This window comes from Crotalus tigris, unplaced genomic scaffold (assembly GCF_016545835.1).
Source record: "Crotalus tigris isolate CLP2741 ecotype Arizona unplaced genomic scaffold, ASM1654583v1 scf7180000018891.247784533:1973344, whole genome shotgun sequence".
NCBI classification, from domain to species: Eukaryota; Metazoa; Chordata; class Lepidosauria; order Squamata; family Viperidae; genus Crotalus; species Crotalus tigris.
This window is the reverse complement of record NW_024097260.1, coordinates 508,065-533,272: the sequence shown is the minus strand read 5'-3', so window position 1 is coordinate 533,272 and position 25,208 is coordinate 508,065. Positions and strand designations below refer to the sequence as shown.

The 25,208-nt window shown below is 46.7% G+C and overlaps 1 protein-coding gene across 16 annotated transcripts in view; it reads left to right on the top strand.

Moving 5' to 3' along the window:
• Positions 1 to 25,208, top strand: part of NCOR2 (nuclear receptor corepressor 2) — a 233,097-nt gene that overhangs the window by 192,905 nt on the left and 14,984 nt on the right. For 12 of the 16 annotated variants that reach the window (XM_039357314.1, XM_039357316.1, XM_039357312.1 and 9 more), the window contains 10 exons: positions 5,312 to 5,461; positions 7,208 to 7,294; positions 8,927 to 9,207; positions 12,735 to 13,095; positions 15,017 to 15,244; positions 16,311 to 16,556; positions 17,913 to 18,065; positions 20,944 to 21,078; positions 21,172 to 21,328; positions 23,216 to 23,787. In XM_039357314.1, coding sequence (XP_039213248.1) covers positions 5,312 to 5,461; positions 7,208 to 7,294; positions 8,927 to 9,207; positions 12,735 to 13,095; positions 15,017 to 15,244; positions 16,311 to 16,556; positions 17,913 to 18,065; positions 20,944 to 21,078; positions 21,172 to 21,328; positions 23,216 to 23,787 — 2,370 coding nt within the window. The remainder of the gene's footprint in view (positions 1 to 5,311; positions 5,462 to 7,207; positions 7,295 to 8,926; positions 9,208 to 12,734; positions 13,096 to 15,016; positions 15,245 to 16,310; positions 16,557 to 17,912; positions 18,066 to 20,943; positions 21,079 to 21,171; positions 21,329 to 23,215; positions 23,788 to 25,208) is intronic. The other 4 variants (XM_039357325.1, XM_039357328.1, XM_039357322.1 and 1 more) reach the window with 2 other exon arrangements.

Genomic DNA, 25,208 nt, shown 5'->3' with positions numbered 1-25,208 from the left:
TTCTCCTGCTTGAGCAGGGGGCTGGACTAGAAGACCTCCACGGTCCCTTCCAGATTCTATTCTATTCTATTCTATTCTATTCTATTCTATTCTATTCTATTCTATTCTTATTATTCTATTCTATTCTATTCTTCTGTTCTATTCTATTCTATTCTTCTATTCTATTCTATTCTTATTATTCTACTCTATTCTATTCTTCTGTTCTATTCTATTCTATTCTTCTATTCTATTCTATTCTTATTATTCTATTCTATTATTCTATTCTATTCTATTCTTATTATTCTATTCTATTCTGTTCTATTCTATTCTATTATTCTATTCTATTCTATTATTCTATTCTATTCTTATTATTCTATTCTATTCTCTTCTATTCTCTTCTCTTCTATTCTATTCTATTCTATTCTATTCTATTCTATTCTATTCTATTCTATTCTATTCTATTCTAACCGGTGGAACAGCTTGCCTCCAGACGTCGTGGGTGCTCCATCACTTGAGGTTTTCAAGAAGAGACTGGACAGCCACTTGTCTGAAATGGTATAGGATCTCCTGCTTGAACAGGGGGTTGGACTAGAAGACCTCCAAGGTCCCTTCCAGCTCTATTCTGATTCAGATCCAGGCTTCCTTTACCAGGAATGGCTGGCTTTTTCGCTCACCCCAAGTAACCACCTGGACATCTGCTGTACTTAAGGAAGAAAAATCACATTTTTCTATTTTTTTTTTTTTTTCAAAAACGAAACAAGGTTTTAAGATTCTCCTTGGAAGCTTAGCCGTAGTGCTAGGAAATGAAAGAAATCAGGACATCTGCCGACTCTGTGTTCAGATGTGCAGGAAGGGGGTGATTGGGGGGCCGGTGGGAGGCGGGAAAACAGCCCCACTGCCGGTGCCTGGATGCCGTGACGGTACTTCTCCAATAAAAGGTCTCTAATGAGGTGAAATTTTGCAGCCGTCTCCCGGCTGAATTGCACAAGATTGGCGATTCTTAACGGGGGATAATGGCTGGAAGAAGCAGGGAAGTGTTTACAGAAGCATTTTCTTTCTCTTGGCCCCCATCTCTCCTCCCTCTCGCCCTAGAAGCACTTTGGCGCAGATGTTCCTTGATGACAGGATGCAGCCATAACTTTCTGGCACACTTGCACACACACAGAGAGAGACACACACCTCCTGTGTCTCAAAACGTGAGGCTGTTTTTTTTTGGAAGACGGAGGGCTGGGTGATTGGAAAAGGAAGATGGGATCGCATAGGAAGAATATAGGGTTGCTGTTTTTTGTTTTTTTTCCCTCTGTCCCCAGGAATTTCCTGGTGGATGGAACCGAACGGGAGAGGCAGATGGCTGTCTGCCCCAGAAGACTTTATTGCTTATTTGCTTTATACATGGGGCCCCATAGGGCACGTCAGCTGTGGTAAACGCTGATCCTTGTACATACCGTAATCCAGTGGTTCTCAACCTTTTTAATGCCGCGACCCCCAACCGGTCGTAAGTCGGGGACTACTCAACCGGTCGTCAGTCGAGGACTACTCAACTGGTGCAGCACCGTTTGCAGAATGGGACTTTTGGCAGGCTCAGCAGGGCAGAGACAGCCTGGACAATTCCCATTAGCTTTTGAAAGCCAATAGAATTAGACTCTATTCAAGAGAATCTATTCTATTGGCTTTCCAAAGCCAATAGAAGAAAAGGGAGTAGCACAGCTAAGGAAAAGGAGAAAAAAATGGAGGACTGTGTTGTTTGGCAACTCCCGTGAAATGGTCGTTCGACCCCAAATGGGGTCCCGACCCACAGGTGGAGAACCACTGGACTGGATGGTGGGGAATGGAAGGATTTATATTCTTTGACCAGCCGTCTCTCAACAGAGGGGGAAAGATAAGACATCATCTATCTCCAGTCTACCACACAGTCCTTTCAGCAGTTCCAAGAAGAATCCACACCCATTTGCCCTCCTCAGATGACCCTGAGGACACAGATAAGCCTCCAAGTGGCCTCAACGACTCTCTAAAAAGAACACAAATGACCAGCTGTCTGCAAGGAGTACAAATCCTTCCATTCCCCACCATCCAGTCGGCGCTGAAGAAGCTTCTCGGATGAGAAGGGAAACATCTTCAAAGAAAAATAAGAAAGTCCAGTTGCCTCCTGAAAAAGCATCTTTGCGGTAACGGTGCATCTTCCTTTGGCAGCTGGCAAAATTGTGAAGTCTGGGTCTCTTCTAAGGAAGTCACTGCTCTCCTTTTTTGAATTACGAAGTTGAAAGGGGTTGTTTTGGCACCGGGCTTAACTTTATCCATAATTGTTCTGCCTCTGGGCTGCCAGTTGATCGTTTCCGATGGCTGACTCTGTGGCTTTGAGAGGATCTACAGTTGGTGGAAGCTTCTTGGATGAGAAACGTCTTCAAGGAAAAACAATCTCCAGTTGCCTTTTGAAAAAAAACACCTTTGGGGCAACCAGGACCGGGACGACTGGAAACCTCCGTAGACAAACGAGTCTTGCAAACAAACGAGCATACAAGATAGAGAAAAAATTTTCCCTGCAAAGTTCTTCATTTCTAAGAGTTATTAACAAGATTCAATCAAGATCGGTGAGGTACTAATGCCACTTTATAAAGCCTTAGTAAGTCCACCCCTAGAATACTGCAACCAGGTTTGGTCACCACACTACAAAAAAGATGTCAAGACTCTAGGGCACACGTGTCAAAGGCCCAGGGGCTGGATGCGGCCCGCGAAGTGGTTTCATGTGGCCCACGAAGCCATCCTGGAAACAGTGAGGGAACGGCCCCCACTGCCTTGGCCCTGGCCCAGGTCGGTCGGGAGCCAATGTACAATTTTGTGGTGGCCATCTATGCTGAAACGCATTCAGTCTTAGCTCCACAAGACCATCTGGAAACAGCGAGGAACCAGCCCCTGCCGCGTCGGCCCCGGCCCTGGGTGCATGCTGGGGAGGTGTCCCCCTTTGTGAGGAATGAAGAAATGCACCATGCCTTGGCGCTTGCCCCGGTCCCACCCCCTTCTGCCAGAGACCCTCAGATCTGTCCCACTCCTGCCCAGGGCCCCACAGTCACCCTTGACATGAACGATGTAGTGCTGACCACACCCACCCAGTAGGCCACACCCACTCCATCCATGCCCACCCAGTAGACCGCACCCACTCTGGCCACACACACCCCGAAGGCAACCACAATACTGATGCGGCCCTCAATGAAATTGAGTTTGACACCCCTGATCTATAGTAAATGCAAAGAAGCAGCTCTTCAGATAAATACATCAATATAACTCATTCTTAGCTTAAATGCCATAACTGTAAACTTAGCTCTAGAAAGGGTGCAGAGAAGAGCAACAAGTATGATTAAGGGACTGGAGCTAAAACCTACAAAGAATGGTTACAGGAACTGGGCATGGTTGGTCTAGTGAAGAGAAGGACCAGGGGAGACCTGATAGCAGTGCTCCAATATTTGAGGGGCTGCCATAGAGAGGAGGGGGTCAACTTATTTTCCAAAGCACCTGAAGGCCAACAAGGAATAACCGATGGAAACTGATCAAGGAGAGATTCAACCTAGAAAGAATGAGAAATCTTCTGACAGTGAGAACCATCAACCAGTGGAACAGGAGTTGCCTTCAGAAGTTGTGGGAGCTTCATCACTGGAGGCCATCTGTCAGAAATGGGGTAGGGTCTCCTGCTTGGGCAGGAGGGGTTGGACTAGATGACCTCCAAGGTCCCTTCAAACTCTGTGATTCTACTTGCATGAGTAGTGGCACACTGGAGAGTCATCCGGTGGCGTCCGAGGAGCTGAGTCTGTAGCAGATTCGTGAGCCAGTCCAGGTTCAGAATCAAGGTGACAAGGTTCAGGAGTCAAGGCACATTGTGTGGGTTGTTGCCAAGGGACAGCTGGTGTTTGCTGCTCCGGTTTAATAGAAACAGTCCTGGTGTAGACCAGTCCTAGTGGACAATCACTTAAACATGAGCCAGCCGTGTGCTGCAGCTGCCAAAAAAGCCAACACAATGCTGGGCTGCATTAACAGAGGGATACAGTCGAGATCACATGAAGTATTAATACCACTTTACAAGGCCTTGGTAAGGCCACACTTGGAACACGGCATCCAGTTTTGGTCACCAGGATGTAAAAAAGACTCTAGAAAGAGTGCAGAGAAGAGCAACAAAGACGATCAGGGGACTGGAGGCTAAAACATATAAGGAACGGTTGCTGGAATTGGGGATGTCTACTTTAATGAAGAGAAGGATGAGGGGAGACATGATAGCAGTCTTCCAATATCTCAGGGGCTGCCCCAAAGAAGAGGGAGTCAAGCTATTCTCCAAAGCACCTGAGGGCAGGAGAAGAAGCAACGGATGGAAACTGATCAAGGAGAGAAGCAACCTAGAACTAAGGAGAAATTTCCTGACAGTTAGAACAATTAACCAGTGGAACAACCTGCCTCCAGAGATGGTGAATGTTCCAACACTGGAAGTTTTTAAGAAGAGTCTGGACAGCCATTTGTCTGAAATGGTATAGGGTTTCCTGCCTGAACAGGGCTTGGACTAGATGACCTCCAAGGTCCCTTCCAACTTTATTATTATTATGGATCATCATACAGTCAGCCAGATGTTCAGATTGGATTTGGCATTTTGTCTACCTATCGAGTCCTTACCCAGGACCTGGGATAGGCAGATGTGGATGTTTGATGGTATTACAGATATCGTCGCAGGATGGAAGCAGTTCCTAGTAAGGCCGCCTTTTGCAATTGACTAATAGCGAATTTGTCAATGCCAATGGTGTTCAAGTGGTGCTCCAGTTGGTTTGGGATTGCACCCAAGGAGCCTATGACTATTGGTACTACCCTTGCTTGCTTTTGCCACAGTCTTTCTATTTCTATTTGTAGGTCTTTGTATTTTGTTATCTTCTCCAGTTCTTTCTCTTCTATTCTGCTGTCTCCAGGCACTGCTACGTCCACTATCCAGACTTTTTTGTCTTTCTTCTTCTTCTTCTTCTTCTTCTTCTTCTTCTTCTTCTTCTTCTTCTTCTTCTTCTTCTTCTTCTTCTTCTTCTTCTTCTTCTTCTTCTTCTTCTTCTTCTTCTTCTTTCTTCTTCTTCTTCTTCTTCTTCTTCTTCTTCTTCTTCTTCTTCTTCTTCTTCTTCTTCTTCTTCTTCTTCTTCTTCTTCTTCTTCTTCTTCTTCTTCTTCTTCTTCTTCTTCTTCTTCTTCTTCTTCTTCTTCTTCTTCATCATCATTATTATTATTATTATTATTTAGCGGGGCAGGACTCCTTCCGTGCAAGGAGCTTCACGGAGTGCCTTTACTCTCCTCATTTTTCTTCTCCTTTCCTCTTCCAGGTGGGGTGGCTAACCAGGCCCCTAAGGAGAGCAGCAGGAGCGCAGCAGCAATGCAGGAGTTGACCATCACCAAGAGAACGTACGACATGATGGAAGGGAGGACCTCCAGGCTGATATCTGGACGTGAACTTTCCCCTGCTAATATAGAAGGTGGGATTTGACAAGCACCTTAAAAGCAGTTCTACAGTATGCACGGAACCCAGAATTTCCACTGCTAAGCAAGACTATTGTTGAGCGAGTTGTGCCCTACGTTACTACTTCTTTGCTACAGTTGTTAAGTGAACGAACCATACAGTCGTTAAGCAGATGTGACTTCCCCATGGACTTTGATAGTCGGAAGCCAGCTGGGGAGGTTGAAAATCATGATCGCACGACCTCTGGACATGCAACTGTCATAAATAACATGCCAGTTGCCAAACACCTGGATTTTGATCCCATGACCACGGGACGCTGCAACTGTCATAAACGTGAAAAGCGGCAATAAGTCATGGTTTTCAGTGCTGTTGTAGCATTGAGTGGTCACTAAATGAACAGATTGTAAGACAAGTACTAGCGCAGGGGTAGGCAACCTTGGCTCTTTTATGACTGGTGGACTTCAGCTCCCAGAATTCCTGAGCCAGCATGGCTCAGCTTGGAAACCTCTCCCTTTCCCCTCAGCATGGCTGGCTCAGGAATTCTGGGAGTTGAAGTCCACGAGTCATAAAAGAGCCAAGGTTGCCTACCCCTGGACTAGCAGTATTGATAAAAAATATTTAATTATTTCTTAGGGTATTGCCTCTACAGGGTAGAAACGGCAAAAATGTAGAAAGTTCCCCGGGAATTTTTCTTGAAAACAGACTCAACACTTGTCTTTGGTCGTTCCGTCTTAACCAGAGCCACTGTGGGGAATTTTTGAAAGAAGTTTCAAAATAGGCATAGTTTTTTGGGATGGCAGAATTTGGAGACCTGGTTGCAGCAAATGTGTTTTAAAAACAACAAGAACAAAAAAAAAAAAAAAACCCTAGATCCTTTTAATCTGTTTTTCTACGGTCTGCTTTTCAGGGTATTCAAAACCTAAAATACTTCCATCTTTTTTTTAAAAAAAGAATTTTATTGGATTTTATAGGGTTAGGAATAAAATGGGGTTGGGAATGGGGTTACGGTTTAAACTGGGGTTGGGCTAGGGTTTGGGATTAGGACAGGGTTAGGGTCAACATTGGGGTGGTCCCCCAATAACATTTTCAATATTTTGCAAACAGAATATTGTCTGGATATGTATAGTTAACAATAATTACTACAGTAATAGATAATAGTAGTGGGTATAATTGGTTATCATAGACAGTATTAATTAATCAATCCATAACATTCTTCTTACTGGTATGTATTCAAAATAACATATCACCTTCGTTTCTCCCTAATTTGTTTTCCTAGCCATTGATAGAAATTATCCCATGTTCTAAAGTAAACTGAATCTTCTTTCTCTTTAATCGCTAAAGTCAATCGATCCATTGCTGCACATTCTAAAATTTTCTTGATTAATACTTCTTCAGTTGGCAAATTTTCATTTTTCCAATATTGGGCAAATGCAATTCTCGCTGCTGTTAATACACGTAATATTAAATGTTCACTCTCCTTCTCATAATTAGCTCCCAATACTCCTAACAAAAACAGTTCTGGTTTAAAATCTTATCTGTTTTTTAGTCATCTTTTCCAACCACGCATGTATCTTAACCCAAAACCTTTTTTGCTTTAGGATATGTCCACCAGATATGATAATAAGTACCTGGCCTTTGTTTACATTTCCAACAGTTACTTCCATCTTGATGAAAGAAAGATTGACATGCTTGGAGATATCGTTGTTTTAATTTTATTTTCTTGGTTGTGTGTGTGTGTGTGTGTGTGTGTGTGTCATTTTAGGTTTAATGGGCCGAACCATGCCTCCCGAAAGACACAGTCCTCTCAACTTAAAGGAACCACATCACATCCGAGGCTCCATCACGCAAGGTAATCACGCAAGGAAGGTAATACTTTCTTGGTATCCATTGTCCACCCAAGCTTAACGCTGGTTGATTCTTCTAAGTCAAGGAAGAAACAAGGTGGAAAGATGTCTCATTTAGCTTGTCTAGAACAGGGCTTTTCAACCAGTGGTACGGGTACCACCTGTGGTACATTGGCACCTGGCAGGTGGTACGTGACCATCCTAGAAAAGTGGTAGTGGGGAAGGGGAATGAGCTGAACCGGTGGCAGCACCGCACAAGCCTGAGTGAGAGACGGCTGGAGCCGCAGGGCTGTCGGGGCTCAGTGGAAGCGCCAGGATCAGTGCCGCTTTCCAGCTGATCAGCGCTTCTTCAGGGCTGTCAGGGCTCAGCGGAAGCGCCAGGATCAGCGCCAGGCTCCAGCTGGAGCTCGGCGCTGATCCAGGCGCTTCTGCTGAGCCCAGAAGAAGCGCCAATCAGCTGGAATGTTGCAGCATCTCCAGGGTCTTGTGATTTACATTCAGATGCTTGGCAACTGATTCGTATTTATGACGGTCACAGTGTCCCAAGGTCATGTGAAGTGAACAAAACCTGCTGCAACCACCCAGCAGATGGGGGGAATAAAAACCAAACACCCCCCACCCCACCCCCGCTGCCAATCCTGAACAGAAATTCTCTCAACAATGAAAACCTTGGACAGGAGGAAGAGCGCGGCCGGGTGGGCAGGCAGGTGTCTTGCTCAGCTGTGGCTTGGGGGGCACTTTTTTCAGTGCCATTGTAACTTCAAACAGTCACTAAGCGAACTGTTGTAAGTCGAGGACTACCTGTACTTTATCACTTTTTTCCTTTTTTTGGGGGGGGTCATCAAGTTTTTGACGCCTTGCTGGGCAACTGGTGGTCCTCAGATGTTGCCATATCCTAAAAGTGGTACAATGGGTGACAAGGTTGAAAAGCCCTGATCTAGAACAGGGGACTCCAAACAGCAACTTTAAGACTTGTGGACCAACTCCCAGAGTTCCCCAGCCAGCATAAGTTCTAGTCCGACCTTAGGCCTGAAAGCAGGCTGGGTGACTTTGGGCCAATCATCAGGTCAGCTCTAGTTCTGGCTGGAGAACTCAGGGAGTTGAAGTCCACATATCCTGAATCTGCCAAGGTTGGACATCCCTGGTCTAAGGTAATGTCTTCTTGCTGGCTGGGGAATTCTTAAAAAGTTTCCATGTTTGGAGGCCCCTGATCTTAGAGCAGTGGTTCTCAACCTGTGGGTCGGGACCCCATTTGGGGTCGAACGACCATTTCACAGGGGTCACCAAACAACGCAGTCCGCCATTTTCTTCCCCCTTTTCCTTAGCTGTGCTACTCCCTTTTATTCTATTGGCTTTTGAAAGCCAATAGAAGAGACTCTCTTGAATAGAGTCTAATTCTATTGGCTTTCAAAAGCCAATAGGAATTGTCCAGGCTGTCTCTGCCCTGCTGAGCCCGCCAAAAGTCCCATTCTGCAAACGGTGCTGCACCAGTTGAGTAGTCCTCGACTTACGACCGGTTGAGTAGTCCTCGACTTACGACCGGTTGGGGGTCGCGGCATTAAAAAGGTTGAGAACCACTCTCTTAGAGGGAAGGCGAAGATGACTTGACAGGTCCTCTCTGTGTGTTTCTCCTTTAGGAATTCCTAGATCCTACGTGGAATCGCCAGAGGACTATCCCCGAAGAGAAGCCAAGCAACTCAAGAGGGAGAACACACCACCGAGGGACTTACCAGAAGCCTACAAGGTCAGGAGCCACGAGTCCCTCACTCCGTTGAAGCTGAAAGCGGTCCACGAAGGGCTGGTCACCACGGTGAAGGAAGCCGGGCGATCAATTCATGAAATCCCAAAGGAGGATCTTCGTCGCACGCCCGATCTCTCTCTGATGGCCCGGCCCATTAAGGAAGGGTCGATTACCCAGGTATCTCACGTGGCTTGAAATAAATCAAATTTTTATTACACTCATAGGAAGGGAATCCTCGACCTGAAGGGTCGATTACCCAGGTATCTCACATGGCTTGAAATAAATCAAATTTTTATTACACTCATAGGAAGGGAATCCTCAACCTAACAACCATTTGCTTAGGGACTATTCAAAGTTACAACAGCATCGGGGGGGGAGTGGCTTACAACTGGTCCCCAGCTTAACGACCGTTACAACATCATTACGGTCACATAATCGAAATTTGAGTGCTGGGCAATCAGGATGATTTATGGCAGTTGCAGGCCTCTTGGGATCACACAATCCCCATTTGCGACTTTCCCTGGCACCTTCCGACCAGCAAGTTGATGGGGAAGGACGGATTAGCTTACTGACTGCATGATTCACTTAACGGCTGCGGTAATTTGCTTAAAAACGGGGGGGGGGGGAAAGGGAAGCTTGCAAAACTGGGCATGGCTCATTCAACATCCACCTTGTTTAGCAATGTAAATTCTGGTCCCGATGATAATCGTAAGTTGAGGATGGCCCGTATTTGAAATGAAAGAATTGCATGGATAAAAAGAGAGGCCGCGTTGTTGCGTGTCGGGCCGCCTTAAGCCAATCAAAAACGTGTCGATAAGCGTTCTCCTTTCTTTTAATTAAAAAAAAAAACCCCGAGTTGGCCATTTCTTGGTGACCTAGGACCCCAGCTGCCCAGCACAATGGAGGGGGCGCATTCCTTCATTTCAATTAACCCCCAACTTGACCCACGGGAGATTTAACCACGAGCTTCATTCAAGTAGAGTAAACAGATGGTTTTTAACTTCTCCTTGGAGATCTGCCACGGTTAGTTTGCACGAGGCTGAATTATGGCTTGGCATTACACCAAACGGCACTCCGCCTGTTCCAAAACTGCCAAATGTGATCTATCGCCGTCGGTGGATTTGAATATAGGCTTCTCTGCTGGGGTGCTTCGGCCTTGAAGCTCTGGGTCTGTTTGCAAGAAAACGTTCTCCTAGTTCCAGATTCCCAAAAACAATGCTTGGACCACATCCACTTTTGTTGGCTGGTAAAATTGGGGTGTGTGTGTGTGTGATTGTTTCCATAGCAACAGGATCGGGGTGATTCCCAGGCTTTGGGGTAACAGATGACTGGATTCGTGTAGCAGTTTGGGCGTCCTTTGCTTTTGGATTCTATATTAGATAATAAGAAAAGGTCCATATGAGCAGAGATGATTAGGGGACTGGAGGCTAAAGCATATGAAGAACAGTTGCTGGAATTGGGTATGTCTTGTCCAGGGGTAGGCAACCTTGGCTCTTTTATGACTTGTGGACTTCAACTCCCAGAATTCCTGAGCCATCCATGCTGAGGGGAAAGGGAGAGCTTTCCAAGCTGAGCCAAGCTGGCTCAAGAATTCTGAGAGTTGAAGTCCACGAGTCATAAAAGAACCAAGGTTGCCTACCCCTGGTCTAGTCTAATGAAGAGAAGGACTAGGGATGACCTCATAGCAGTGTTCCAACATTTGAGGGGTTGTCACAAGGAAGAGGGGCTCATCCTATTCTCCAAAAGACCTGAAGGCAGAACAAGAAGGTCCCTTCCAACTCTTGTTATTCTGTTCTACTCCTTTGATGATCTTCAGAGACTTGAAGAATGTCAGAAGAACGCCTTTTTCTAGCTTGTTCTACGTTTCCATAAGTATTTAGCTTGGTCTAGCTCAATGTTTCTCAACCTTGACTATTTTAAGGCTTGTGGACTTCAACTCCCAGAATTCCACAGCCAGCATTGCTGGCTGTGGAATTCTGGGAGTTGAAGTCCACATGCCTTAAAATGGTCAAGGTTGAGAAACTCTGGTCTAGCTGGTAATACTTTATAATGCCTTGTTAAGGCCACACTTAGAATAATGAATCCAGTTTTGGTCACCACGATATATATAAAAAAAGATGTTGAGACTCTAGAAAGAGTGCAGAGAGGAACAACAAAGATGATCAGGGGACTGGAGGCTAAAACATATAAGGAACGGCTGCTGGAATTGGGTATGTCTAGTTTAATGAAGAGAAGGACGAGGGGGGACATGATAACAGGGTTCCAGTATCTCAGGGGCTGCCCCAAAGAAGAGGGAGTCAAGCTATTCTCCAAAGCACCTGAAGGCAGGACAAGAAGCAACAGATGGAAACTCATCAAGGAGAGAAGCAACCTGGAACTAAAAAGGAATTTCCCAACAGTTGGAACAATTAACCAGTGGAACAACCTGCCTCCAGAAGCAATGAATGCTCCAACACTGGACATTTTTAAGAAGAGACTGGACAACAACTTGAAATGGTATAGGGATTCCTGCCTGAGCAGGGGGTTGGACTAGGTGACCTCCAAGGTCCCCTCCAACTTTATTATTCTGTATTCTGTGCAGAGCATCTCTCTAATAGAGCCCAGCTTATCTAAACTGAATTATCTTTAAAGAAAAAAGCTGTTTTTTCCCCACTTGGAAATTTCTTCAGCTTTCTTCGAAGCTTACCTGAGTTTCCTTAAAAGAAAATAAAATGCTGGAGCACAGCATCCTCCTTCATTTTGCATTTCTCTCTAACTGTAAGGTAAATATGGATTGCATTTTTAATACCTAACCGTCAACCAGTTGGGTCTATCTACCTTCCAGTTCTAGACTGCAACCCATGGTTTGCACAAACCCTAACTTAGAAGCTAGCGTTTCGACTGTTGATGTTCGTGAGACTTCGGGATGGCTTATTGAGTTGGGTTGAGAGTGTTGTGGGAGCAGAACAGATATGAATTGGGCTTTGTCAGTGGATGGGGCCTCACAAGCAAGCACAGGTCTGTCCTATCCATTCATTCCAAACCAAGGCTGTTGATTTAAATCCTAGACCCGTGGTGGCAAACCTATGGCATGCGTGCCACAGGTGGCACGCAGAGCCCTCTCTGTGGGCATGCACACTGTTACCCCAGTCCTAGGCCTTCACCTGGGTTTTATAAAAGCTTTTCGCATTAGGCCTCCGCCGCCGTGTGCAAAAAAAAAAGATTCAATCAATTTCAACTTCTTGCGGGGGTAAAAAAAGATCTCGCAAAGTTGGAATAGATTGATTGAACTTTTTAGTCCCACCCAGTCTGCCGTTACCACCACAGCCACGCCCACCCAGTGGGCCACACCCACCCAATGGACCATGCCCACCCGGCACCCGATGATACATAAGTGGGTTTTGGGTTGCAGTTTGGGTACTCGGTCCCTAAAAGGTTCGCCATCACTGTCCTAGACCAAAGCAAAGCTGAGTTTTCTTAGTTGGGCTTGAACCCAGAAGATGCTCCAAAATAAGAGTTTCTCTTGGTGGGAGAACTTCTCAGAAGGTGGAAGCTCCTGGACCACCATGTCCCAAAGACGTTCTCGTTTGAGGGTGTTCCAACCCATCGAATGCAGCGTGTGAATTAAAATTAAACCAATCCATGAATTGTGGCATGTTAACTTAGCTTGGTCCTGTCCTTCGTCTGCCAGCTTATTGATCCTTCTTTTCGTCTCTCGCTTCCAGGGTACTCCGCTGAAATACGACACAAACACATCCACAAATACCAAAAAGCACGACGTCCGGTCTATTATTGGCAGCCCCAGTAGGAATTTCCATCCCATGCTCCCAATGGAGGCCATGCAGGACCCAAGGACGCTGGAAAGAGCTTACGAGGACAATTTGAAAAACAGGCCCAGCCCAGTGACGAACTCTGGTGGCTCCATCACGCGGGGAGCCCCCATGATTATTTCTGAGCCGGGGAAACCTCGCCACAGCCCCCTTGCTTACGAGGACCACCAGACAGCCCACGGGGCAGCTTATGGAGGTCACTTGCACCGAGGGTCCCCTGTCTCCACAAGAGAGGCAGCACCCAGGCAACATGAAGGTCAGCCATCTTGCTTGTTCTTGGGGACTTGTGTGGGAGTGCCGTGCTTCTTCTGTTGACCCTTTTTGAGATGGTCTGCTTGGTTCTAGAACTCAAGGTATTTCAGCACAGCTTTCTACAGAAAGACATCTGAGGCTTGGAGATTCTGCAGCCCCCACTCTTGGTCATGTTTCAAGCATAGCATGGCAATTCTCAGGAATGGTGGGTGGCGGTTTCTTCAAGGAAGCCAATATGAGGGCAGTTCGGAAACAGACCTCCGTTTGGTTATGAATGACAGACATCCACAGATACAGAACGTCTATTATATTTAAAAAAATTTATTAACAGTTACAAAATAAACCCAATAACCCTCACCCCACCCCCCACCCCACCCCACTTCCCGGAGCCAAATACACGGTATATCAAACATATTAAACATAATCTAACTAAGTTAACAAATATACTAATCATAAGCTAAACAAGTTTAACAATTTATACAACAATTAATATCATACTTAAAACTTAACTCCCTTTAAACCTTATTATTAATAATACTTAAAAAAAACAGAACGTCTATTATAGGCACTAGAAAACTACAACATTACATGACTTTTGTCTGAAATGGAATAGGGTTTCTGCCTGAGCAGGGGGTTGGACTAGATGACCTCCAAGGTCCCTTCCAACTTTATTATTATTATCATTATTATTATTGATCATCGCACAGTCAGCCAGATGTTCAGACTGGGTTTGGCATTTTTGTCTATCTATCGAGTCCTTACCCAGGACCTGGGATAAGCGGATGTGGATGTTTGATGGTATTACAGGTATCGTCGCAGGATGGAAGCAGTTCCTAGTAAGGCCGCCTTTTGCAATTGACTAATAGCGAATTTGTCAATGCCAATGGTGTTCAAGTGGTGCTCCAGTTGTTTAGGGATTGCACCCAAGGCGCCTATGACTATTGGTACTACCCTTGCTTGCTTTTGCCACAGTCTTTCTATTTCTATTTGTAGGACTTTGTATTTTGTTCTCCAGTTCTTTCTCGTCTATTCTGCTGTCTCCAGGCACTGCCACATCCACTATCTATTATTACTATTACTATTATTATTATTATTATTATTACCGCCATTCAGATTGAGGCACTTGTTGTAACGTCTTAGTAGTCTCTTGACGCCAAATCTGGACTATGGGATGTGTATGTGTGACCAAAAACATCCCAATGGAACTGCTTCAAAAGTTCTTGGGTGCTTCTAGTGGTGTGCAGGCGAGCATTATCATGAACCAACACCACACTGGAAGTGACACCATAGAAAATCCTGCCAAATGTGAAGATGCAAAGGAGGACGGCTAGTGAAGTTCACGGAGTGTGGTTCGACCATCAGTTCAGACGTCTACTGTGAAACGTTACAAAAACTCAGAGGAGCCATCCATAACATGCATCGGGGCAGGCTGACTTCCAGTGTGGTGTTGGTTCACGACAATGCTCGGGCGCATACCGCTAGACGCACTCAAGAACTTTCGAAGCCGTTCCGTTGGGATGTTTTTGATCACACACACCTCCCCCCAATAGCCCAGATTTGGCACTGAGCGACTAGGACTAAGAAATTTCAAACCTTGTAAGATGTTGTGACAAGTGCCTCAACTTGAATGGCGATTATGTCGAAAAGTCATGTCACGTTGTAATTTTCTAATGTGTATAATAAAGTTCTGTATCTGCGAGTGTCTTGTCACAGATAACCAAACGGAGGTTTTATTTCCAAATTGCCCTCGTATCTACTTAATTGGAGGGGTCCTTGGTGCTCTCTGAGCTTGGTTGTTTCCTTGCAGACGTTTCATGACCCAACTAGGGAACCTCATCAGTGCTATCAAGCTCTGAAAACACTAAGGACCTCACAATTCAACCCTAACCTACAAAATATTTTCTTCTTTTGATGTGCTTCAACAGGGAGCATCACTGCTGGGAAACCCGTGTCTCAAGAAAGGAAGGTCACAACCACCTCCAGAGATATCACCAGCTCCAAGTCTCCTCATACCCCACTTCCAGACCACCATCACCCGATGTCTCCGTATGAGCATCTGCTCCGCGGAACAAGCGGCATGGATCTATACAGAGGCCACATTCCACTGACCTTTGACCCCGCGGCCATTCCCCGAGGGATACCCTTAGAAGCAGGTAGGAGGAGGATGAAAAGTCCATAAACCATCATCTGGCGGGTCGGTGCAGGTGGCATCTGGATCCCCCAAAATTGTCCCGCATGTATCCGAATTTACAGCCCAAATGTTGAAGATGTGGAAGTTTAGATGCAACCTATTTTCACATCTGGTGGACCTGTAGAGATATAAAAGCTTTTGGGATTAAGATTTGGTGGAATATTCAAAAGGTTTTTAAGAGAAAGCTAAAGTTTACTCCGCAGTTATTTTTGTTGGGTGTTATTGTAGATTTTGATGTTAAAGAAATCAACTTGATGTTGAATCTTATAACAGCTGCAAGACTACTGGTGGGGCAATATTGGAAGAATTTTTTTTTTTGCCTACTATGGAAGAATGGATACTTAAGGTGTCTAATTTAGCAGAAATGGTGAAAATCTCTGCCTATTTGAAGGACCACTCACAAGAAAAATATATTATGGTTTGGAGAAGATGGACTGATTACATGCAAAAGAAATATGAAACTGAAAAGTATTATCTTGCATATGAGTAGATTTTAGATAATTATTAATAGTTTTAATTATATTATTATTTTTGTTTATAATTCGTTAATACTTGTCTTGAAAAGGAGTTAAAGTGTGTTATGGTTTTGATTGATAGTATAGTTGGTTAATGTTAGTTAGATTATGTTTGTTTATTTGTTAGCCTGTAGTCAGCTCTGGGAAGTGGGGGGGGAAGGGGTGGGGGGGTTATATTGTATTAAATTTGTAAAACTTTTAATAAATAAAAAAAAATAAGTTGGAGGTGCATGAAGAGTTTAGCAGCAATCTGGACAGTGGGTTCTCCTCCAGCATGGTATAGTTGCACTTAGATCTAGAACAGTGTTTCTCAACCTTGACCATTTTAAGGCATGTGGATTTCAGCTCCCAGAATTCCACAGCCAGCATTGGCTCTGGGAAATAGTAGGGAAAGGATCTGGAAGACCTTAAGTGGAGCTTTATGGAGATCCTGCGAGGTTGGATGTAAATGTTCTAAAACGAGATCTGGAGTATGTAGAAGTGGACCTTCTTCATCTCTGCTTGATTCAACAGCTGCCTATTACTTGCCGAGGCACCTTGCTCCTGGTCCTACGTATCCCCATCTCTACCCGCCTTACCTCATCCGTGGCTACCCGGACACTGCCGCCATGGAGAACAGACAGACCATCATCAACGACTACATCACCTCCCAACAGATGCACCACAACGCTGCCACTGCTACTACCATGGCTCAGAGAGTCGATCTCCTCCGAGGCTTGTCGTCACGAGAGCCTTCCATGGCTCTCAACTATGCAGCAGGTCTGGAATCCGTGGGGTGCCCCGGTGGGAGGGGAAGCCATGTTGGAGACTTGGTTGCACAAACACCCATGAGACGGTGGATGGTGATGGGTCTGAGACAAGACACAATGATTTAGAACAGCGGTTCTCAACCTGTGGGTCGCGACCCCATTTGGGGTCGATCGACCATTTCACGGGGGTCGCCAAGTAGGGCTGTCCGCCATTTTTTTCCCCCTTTTCCGGCGGGTGCCTTACCTCCCTTGGGCTGGGCCAGCTGGTGGCCTAGCCGGTGGTCGGCCTGCTCCGTCTCTGCCACTTGCCAGCTACGCCTCGGCCGGTGCAGGGGGCGGCATCACGCATGCGCGGCGCTCGCGGGCAGGGAAAGTCCTCGACTTACGACCGGTTGGGTAGTCCTCAACTTACAACTGGTTTAGTCCTCGACTTACGACCGGTTGGGGGTTGCGGCATTAAACTGATTTAGAAGAATGACTTCCATCAATTGTGTTTGCTCCGGGTTGTGCTTTTATGGGAACAGAGATCAAGCAGAGCCTCTACTGGCTGTAGAGCGGGGGTCCTCAACCCCTGTGCTGTGGACCATTCGGAACTGGGCCATGGAAGTGGTGGGCAAGTGCCGCACGCAGCTCCACTTGAATGAATGGCGAGCGAGCGTGCCCCTGGCAGATCCATTTGTGCAAGTGGCGTACGTGCGTGTCCGCTGCTCACGCAAATGGAGCTGCATGCACACACACTCACTGCTTACATAGAGCTATCCCCTCTCTCCCCCCTCCCGCTGGTCCACAAAGCCAGGAAGTTTGAGGAACGCTGCTGTAGAGGACAATGTTAGCTTGATGGTTCTTCGCCCTACAGTCTTAAGCCATCTTTAAAAGCAACACCTTTTTTGGGTCTGGGACAATTTGCCGCAGCCGATTCGCTTTGGGACAACTCAATGTTGTATTAATCATTCATTTACTTTCATTATTGGTGACCACGCTTTTGTCAAAATTAATGTAACTCTCGTATTTCTGGGTTGACTTTATTTTAATATCATTGGCCACTGTTCTGCCAATGTCCTGTATTTGTTGTATTGTTCTGCAACAAGTTGCCCAGGCCAAGTGGTCCCATTCTGTCTTTCTTTGCCAGTTGTTCATTCTCAGCACAGCTGTTGGTTTGTTTTGGCCACAAGATTCTTCTTGAAGTGAGCCCCGTGGCATCAGCTGACTCTTAAAGAGAAGAAACATACACACACCCAACGGAAGCAAAAACTCAAGAGAATTCAGAGCAGACCAGCCTGACAAACTTAAGCGCCATGGCCTTAAGGAGGACCCTGCCCCACTGTGCTCCCCCTTCTGTTCCTAACCAACTTCTCCTTTTCCCCAGCAGGGATAATTGACCTGTCTCAAGTACCACACCTCCCTGTGCTCGTGCCCCCCACCCCGGGCACCTCTGCAGCCTCCATGGACCGGATCACCTACATGCACAGCGCTGCCCAGCCTTTCAGCAGCCGACACAGTAGCTCACCCCTGTCTCCAGGTGAGTCAGCAGGGAACCAAGAGCCTGAAGGATGTGAGATGATGCTTCCAAATAGCCTTCTTTGGGAACTGCCTGGCAAGGAGATCCACCTTGTTTACAGGTGAAAGGGTCCAGAGAGGAAGAATGGAGGTAAACGAGAACAAGAGAAGACAAGCTGGAAGGAAGAAGGCTGTGTTCTAGTCCAGGGCTTTTCAATCTCCGTGGCATTGGTGATACCGCAGACACAAATTGCAGCGGGTTCTTGATTTAACACCTACAATTTGGGTTGCTCAAGTCAGGGCTTTTCAGCCTTTTCACCCACTGTACCACTTTTGGGATATGGCAACATCCGAGGACCACCAGTCGCCTAGCAAGGGGTCAAAAACTTGATGACCCCCCCCCAAAAAAGGAAAAAAGTGATAAAGTACAGGTAGTCCTCGACTTACAACAGTTCACTTAAGGACTGTTTGAAGTTACAATGGCATTGAAAAAAGTGCCCCCCAAGCCACAGCCGAGCAAGACACCTGCCCGCCTACCCGGCCGCACTCTTCCTCCTGTCTGAGGTTTTCATTGTTGTGAGCATTTCTGTTGAGGATTGGCAGCGGAGGTGGGGTGGGGGGGGTGTTTGGCTTTTATTCCCCCCCCCCAGTCTGCTGGGTGGTTGCAGCAGGTTTTGGTCACTTCACATGACCCTGGGACACGCTGACCGTCATAAATATGAATCGGTTGCCAAGCATCTGAATGTAAATCACAAGACCCTGGAGATGCTGCAACATTCCAGCTGATCGGCGCTTCTTCTGGGCTCAGCAGAAGGGCCAGGATCAGCACCGAGCTCCAGCTGGAGCCTGACACTGATCCTGGCGCTTCCACTGAGCCCTGACAGCCCTGCAGCTCCAGCCATCTCTCACTCAGGCTTGTGCGGTGCTGCCACCAGTTCAGCTCCTTCCCCTCCCTCACTACCCCTTTTCTAGGATGGTCGCGTACCACCTGCCAGGTGCCAATGGACCACAGGTGGTACCCGTACCACTGGTTGAAAAGCCCTGTTCTAGATCGGCTGAAGGAAGTAGGGGATGGTTTGTTGGAGAAGAAAAGTAGATGAGGGACCAGCAGGTCCAAATCAACTGGATTTGGGGGTTGCTGGAACCAGTTTTATCATCCTGAGAGGTTCAGAACCGTCTTGTGGCTGCTTGGTATCACCCAAATAAATAAATTAAAAAAACCCACAAGCCACGGTTTTAGGTTAACCCAGAGTTAAGGATGATTGCGTCTGACTGCCCATGTTCAAGAACCCTTTAATCCTGGACGAGCGTGTTAGGACCACGTGTGTGGCAATATTTTGAACATAAAGTTTAGGGAAGGGAAAGAATAAAGAATGCAAAGATGAAATAGGCTACTAAAAAAAGAACAAGGCAAAGCAGAGGAAGGAGGATGAAGTGGACTACCAGAATTTCATTCAGATCTGAAGACTTCAGGTTTTTGAGTTCCCTACCAATGTTCTGCATTCTGGGTTTTAATTGAAGACAATATTTGTAACTCGGGGTTGAATGTTGTGGAGTCCTTAGTGCTCTCTGAGCTTGGTGGTGTTCTTGTAGACCCAATCAAGGAACATCATCAGTACATGAAGGGGAGTGAGGTTTGTGGAGAGGAAGGAAGAGGATAAGGAAAAGGACTTTATAGTTTTCTTGGAGACGTTTCTTTTTTTTTTTTAAATAACTTTTTATTTTTCCAAACTCTCCCCCATACATATACCGTAATATTTATCAGACGTTAACATACAGTCTTTTAACATTCATATATAAGGTACTTTTAATAAAATGCAATAAATACATACATATGACTTTTGGTGTTGCTCGCCCATTTCCCCTTTCACCGTATCCACACTCCTTCTTCTCTACCTTCTTTCTCCCTTTCTTCTCTTCCCTACTTCCCTCTTCTTCCTCTCCTCTTCTCTTTCCTTCACCACTCTCCTCCCCCTTTTCCCCCACTTTTCCTCTTCTCCTCCAACCTTCCTACTTCCTTCTCCCCTCCTTTACTCTTTTCTCTCTCCTCTCCTTTCTTCATCCCTCTTCAGATACAATTCAGGGGTAATGTCCGAGCAACTCCTCTCTCCAAATTTCTCTATCTGTATTATATACAATAAGATTAATACTTCTATTTATCTAACCTTCTCGGTATATACTTCTATAAACATTTATACAACCTCCAGTTATTCAATACTGTGTCGCCTGGGTCTCCCTCCTTATCTCTTGCAGACATTTCATGACCCAACTGAGTTATATTATCAGTGCTAGAAGGGAATGGGGTTTCAGAAGAGGAGGAGGAGGAGGAGGAAAGGACTGTGGGGTCCTTGGTGTTCCCTGAACTGTATGGTTTTCTTGCAGACGTTTCATGACCCAACTGAGTTATATTATCAGTGCTAGAAGGGAATGGGGTTTCTGAGGAGGAGGAGGAGGAGGAGGAGAGGAGGAAAGGACTGTGGGGTCCTTGGTGTTCCCTGAACTGTATGGTTTTCTTGCAGACGTATCATGACCCAACTGAGTTATATTATCAGTGCTAGAAGGGAATGGGGTTTCTGAAGAGGAGGAGGAGGAGGAGGAGGAGGAGGAGGAGGAGGAGGAGGAGGAGGAGGAGGAGGAGGAGGAGGAGGAAAGGACTGTGGGGTCCTTGGTGTTCCCTGAACTGTATGGTTTTCTTGCAGACGTTTCATGACCCAACTGAGTTACATTATTAGTGTTCTTTAAGCTGGGAGGGCATCAAGGACCTTACAATTCTGGGCTTTAACAGATTTTTCAAGCTGAATGCTTTTTTTTTGCTGGACATCGATGGTGGATGAAATAGCAAAGCAGCTCTAGAGCGCCTTATCCACAGTGGGGGAAAAAAAACAGCCTGTGCTTCACAGGTACCCCTGCACATTTACCCAAGACGGGACCCTCGGTTTCCGAACGGGAGCAAGAACGGGACCGTGAAAAGGAACGCAAGAAATCGGTTGTGACCAGCACAGCCACGGTGGAGCACGCGCCCATCTGGAGGCCAGGTTTGTTCATGAGCAGAGGTCCACCACCTCGGACAGGGAGGAGAGGGGCCTCGGCACCGTCTCATTTTGCCTCCGTTCCATCTTTTACGACAGGCACCGAGCACAGCAGTGGCTGTACATCCGCACACTCTCATAAACACTCCCCGGTTTCCCCTCGCGCACAGGAGAACATTCAGCAGCGGCCCAGTGTGTTGCACAACACCAACATGAAGATCATCTCCTCGGAAGGCCTCACTTCCTCCATCTTGCGGTAGGTCAAATTCCAGAAAGGCGGAAGTGCGTTATTCTCGACATACATCCACGGTACAAAATGGACCATGCACAGCGCAGATTCTGGGTTGGTTGCTTGTCGGTTGTCGTCATTTCTTGGTTTGTCACACCGTCAGGATCAAGCGCGAGAAATTGGAAAATCCAGGCAGTTCAAATGTATACAGGTAGCCCTCGTATACAGGTAGCCCTCAACATAACGACCACAGTTGACTCCAAAATTTCTCTTGCTAAGTGAGATATTTGTTAAGTGAACTTTGCCCCATTTTACGACCTTTTTGGCCACAGTTGTTAAGTTAGTGGCCCAGTTGTTAAGTGAATCTGGCTTCCCCGTTGACTTTGCTTATCATACGGTCACAAAAGGGGATCATGTCACCCCAGGACACAGCAGCCATGATAAATATGAGTCAGTTGCCTTGTGTCTGAATTTTGATCATGTGATCATGGGGATGCTGCAACGGTTGTCAGTGTGAAAAACGGTCGTTAGTCACTTGTCAGTGCTGTTGTAACTCTGAACAGTCACTAAATGAACTGTTGGAGGTTGAGGACTCTCTGTGTAATGATTGCAAGCTTAGGCTGTCTACAAGAATCTGAGCTACTAAGGGTCAAAGCAAATTGGTGGTAGAGAAGAGTCAGCGGAATTCAAGGTGAGCGGGGCTTAGATCTGTCATGGGTGCAGGGACTCAAGCCTGATGACACGTTTGACCCCTCAGGCTCAGCCTGGTCATCTACACTCAGCCACATGTTCAGATTGGATTTGGCAATTTTATCCACCTAGTCCAGGGGTAGGCAACCTTTGCTCTTTTATGACTTGTGGACTTCAACTCCCTGACCTAGTCAGTCCAAGGACCTGGGATAGGCAGATGTTGTTTGATGAGGTTCAAGGTGATCGTTGTAGGTCAGTGATGGCGAACCTTTTAGAGACCGAGTGCCCAAACTGCAACCCAAAACCCACTTTTGCATCGTCGAGTGCCGGGTGGGCATGGCCCATTGGCTGAGTGTTGCCAGTTGGGTGGGCATGGCAAATTGAGTGGGCATGTCTGTGGTGATAATGGCAGACTGGGTGGGACTAAAAAGTTCAATCAATCAATTCCAACTTTGCAAGATCTTTTTTTTCCCGCGAGAAGTTGAAATTGACTGATTGAACCTTTTTTTTTTTTTTTTTTGCACACGGTGGCCTAAAGTGAAAAGGTTTTATAAAACCCAGCTGAAGGCCTAGGACTGGGGCGACGGCACGTGTGCCCACAGAGAGGGCTCTGAATGCTGCCTCTGGCACCCGTGCCATAGGTTCGCCACCACTGTTGTAGGTTATCAGCTGTTCTGGGTCAAGCTGCGGTTTGCAATTGACCGATGGTTCTTTTATAGCTTTCTTTTCCTGCAAAGATTCAGACCCTTGGATGGAATACGGCTTATAGGCAAAATCCTAGGGTGCTTAACATGCAAATTCTGGATGTTAGTATAGGGAGGGGAATCTGTTGGAAATTAAGCCCGTTTTTGCTCCTTCTCCCCTAGATGCTTTTCAGTCGCAGACCCCAAATTATAATCCAGCCAAGAAAAACTGCCTGGCCCCAGATTCTCCATAGTACAGCCTCTCTGTAGGTCAGTTTCCATCTTATACTTGCAAGTTTGGAGACAATCTAGTCCAACCCCAAGCAGGAAACCCTACACCATTCCAGACAATGGATGTCTACTCTCTTCGTAACCATCTCCAGTGTTGGAGCACCCACAACTTCTCAGTGTGTCCTTGCACAAATCCAGGACTTGAATAACCCCATAACTACATTCTGCTTGACACCCTTTTGCAAAAGATGGGGGGTATTCCCTTCTCCTCCTCCAGGAGATCTCTTAACGTGGTCTTTCTGCTTCGCAGATCCTCTTCTTCTTCCTCTTCATCCACTGCCACCACGTCCCCAGCCTGCTCCTCCAGCTTCTGTCCGGCATCGGCGTTGCGCAGCTCCCTAAGCGGCGTGGACAGCTACGCCTCGGTGGTGGAATCGGCCCACGCGCAGAAGGAGGTCTCGTCCTCCAGGACCCAGGACGTCAAAAGCGAGCGGTCTCAGCCCGAGGCCAATCACCTCTTCACCTCCAAGTTGTCCGCGGGGCCAGGCCTAGAACAGACACCTTCACCCGTAAAAGCTACGGAGCCCAAGACTTTGTCCTCTGCTGGGCCAGGGGCGATCCACCCGTTTAGCAGAGGACAGGGGAAAATCCAGCCTTCGCATCATACCCCCTTGGACCCGTCACTGCACGCCGTTTCGGCCCCCGATCCGCCGAGTAGAGAAAAGAGTAAACCCTTTTCAGTGCAGGAGCAGGAGCTGCGAGTACTCGGTAAGACCACCATGACAGCCGCCAGCTTCATTGATGTCATTATCACGCGCCAAATTTCTTGCGATAAGGGGATGCCCGACAGAAGTTCATTAAATAACAGCGCCAATGGCGATGGTAAGATATTGGAGCGGGTGTTGGGGCAGCTCTCGGCGTCGGGGGGGTCTTCCAGCCTGCACCCGGAGACCTTATCAAAGACCCTTCCCTTTCCGCAATCATCTATTTTTTTTAAAAAAGCGTTTTGATGTTCACATTTGTGGTGACGGCCCGTTTGCGTTCCCAGCGTTGTCTGCATAAAGCCCCCCCCCCATTTTGCACCCCTCCTGTGCTCATGCTTCTTCCTCTTTTTTTTTCTGTTTTTTTTTTTCCATTTTTCAGCCTACCTTTTTCATTTTTTATTTTTCCTCCTGAGCATGTTGTTGTGTGTGGCAGGGCAGGGCAGATTTGGAAACGGGGGTCTCTCCAAAGAAACGGGGGTCGAAATTTTGGGAGGATGACAGCGCATCATCAAAGCCCCCCCTCCCAATTGGCCAGACATGCCAAGAGGGGGCTTCTGAGACATGGTTGCGACTGTTGTTTTCACTCTTTGGACACCCGTCTACCTGCCTCCGTGGACCCCTGCAAAATGTATGAAGTACTGGAATGAGTGAGGTCACGAATTTCAGCACTGTGCTTGCTTCCAGGGTAATTGATGTTCTGCTTTGTCCATGAATTGTGTAAATTTGCTAAAGTCGACCGAGATACAGGTAGTCCTCGACTTAACGACCGCAATTGGGAGCAGAATTTCCACTGCTAAGCAAGGCAGTTGTGTAGTGAGTAGTGCTCGATGTTATGATCACCTTTGCGACGGTTGTTAAATGAGCCACACGGACGTTAAGTGAATCTGGATTTCCCCACTGGCTCTGCTTTGTCGGAAGCCAGTTGGGAAGGTGGCCATGGGTGATCACGTGACCCCGGGATGCTGCAGCTGTCATGAATACATGCCGGATGCCAAGCGCTGAATCGTGATCACGTGACCCTGGAGATGCTGCAGCGGTCGTGTGAACAGCCATCATAAGTCAATTTTCTCAGTGGCGTTGTAACTTTGAACGGTCGCTAAGCAAAGGATGGTAAGCCGAGGACTACCTGTAGACAGATTGCATCATGGGGAGTGTATCTGGTGTTGACCCAGATGATGTTGGGGAGAGAGAATCGGCTTGCTAAATTGTCCCTCGGTTCGTTCCCCAATCTCTGGTTTCCTGGATTGGTTGAGACTAGAGCTCCCAAAATGGCAAACCAGGCTGGGGAAGGTTGTTCTAGAACTAGAACCATGGGTTTTGTTGTAGCTTGAATGGAAGTAACCCTTGGAGGAATCTCCAAACTCAGCGACACACAGGAGCCATCAACATGGCTCGGCCAATGAGTTGCTTGTCTAATTATATTGTTGTAGCTTTATTTTGGACAACTTAAAGATCGGCGACTGCACCATTTGACACCTCAGTGTATTCCAAAAGACCACAATGGAAGCCCACTGTGTGCTTCTCAACAGTGTCCCCCCC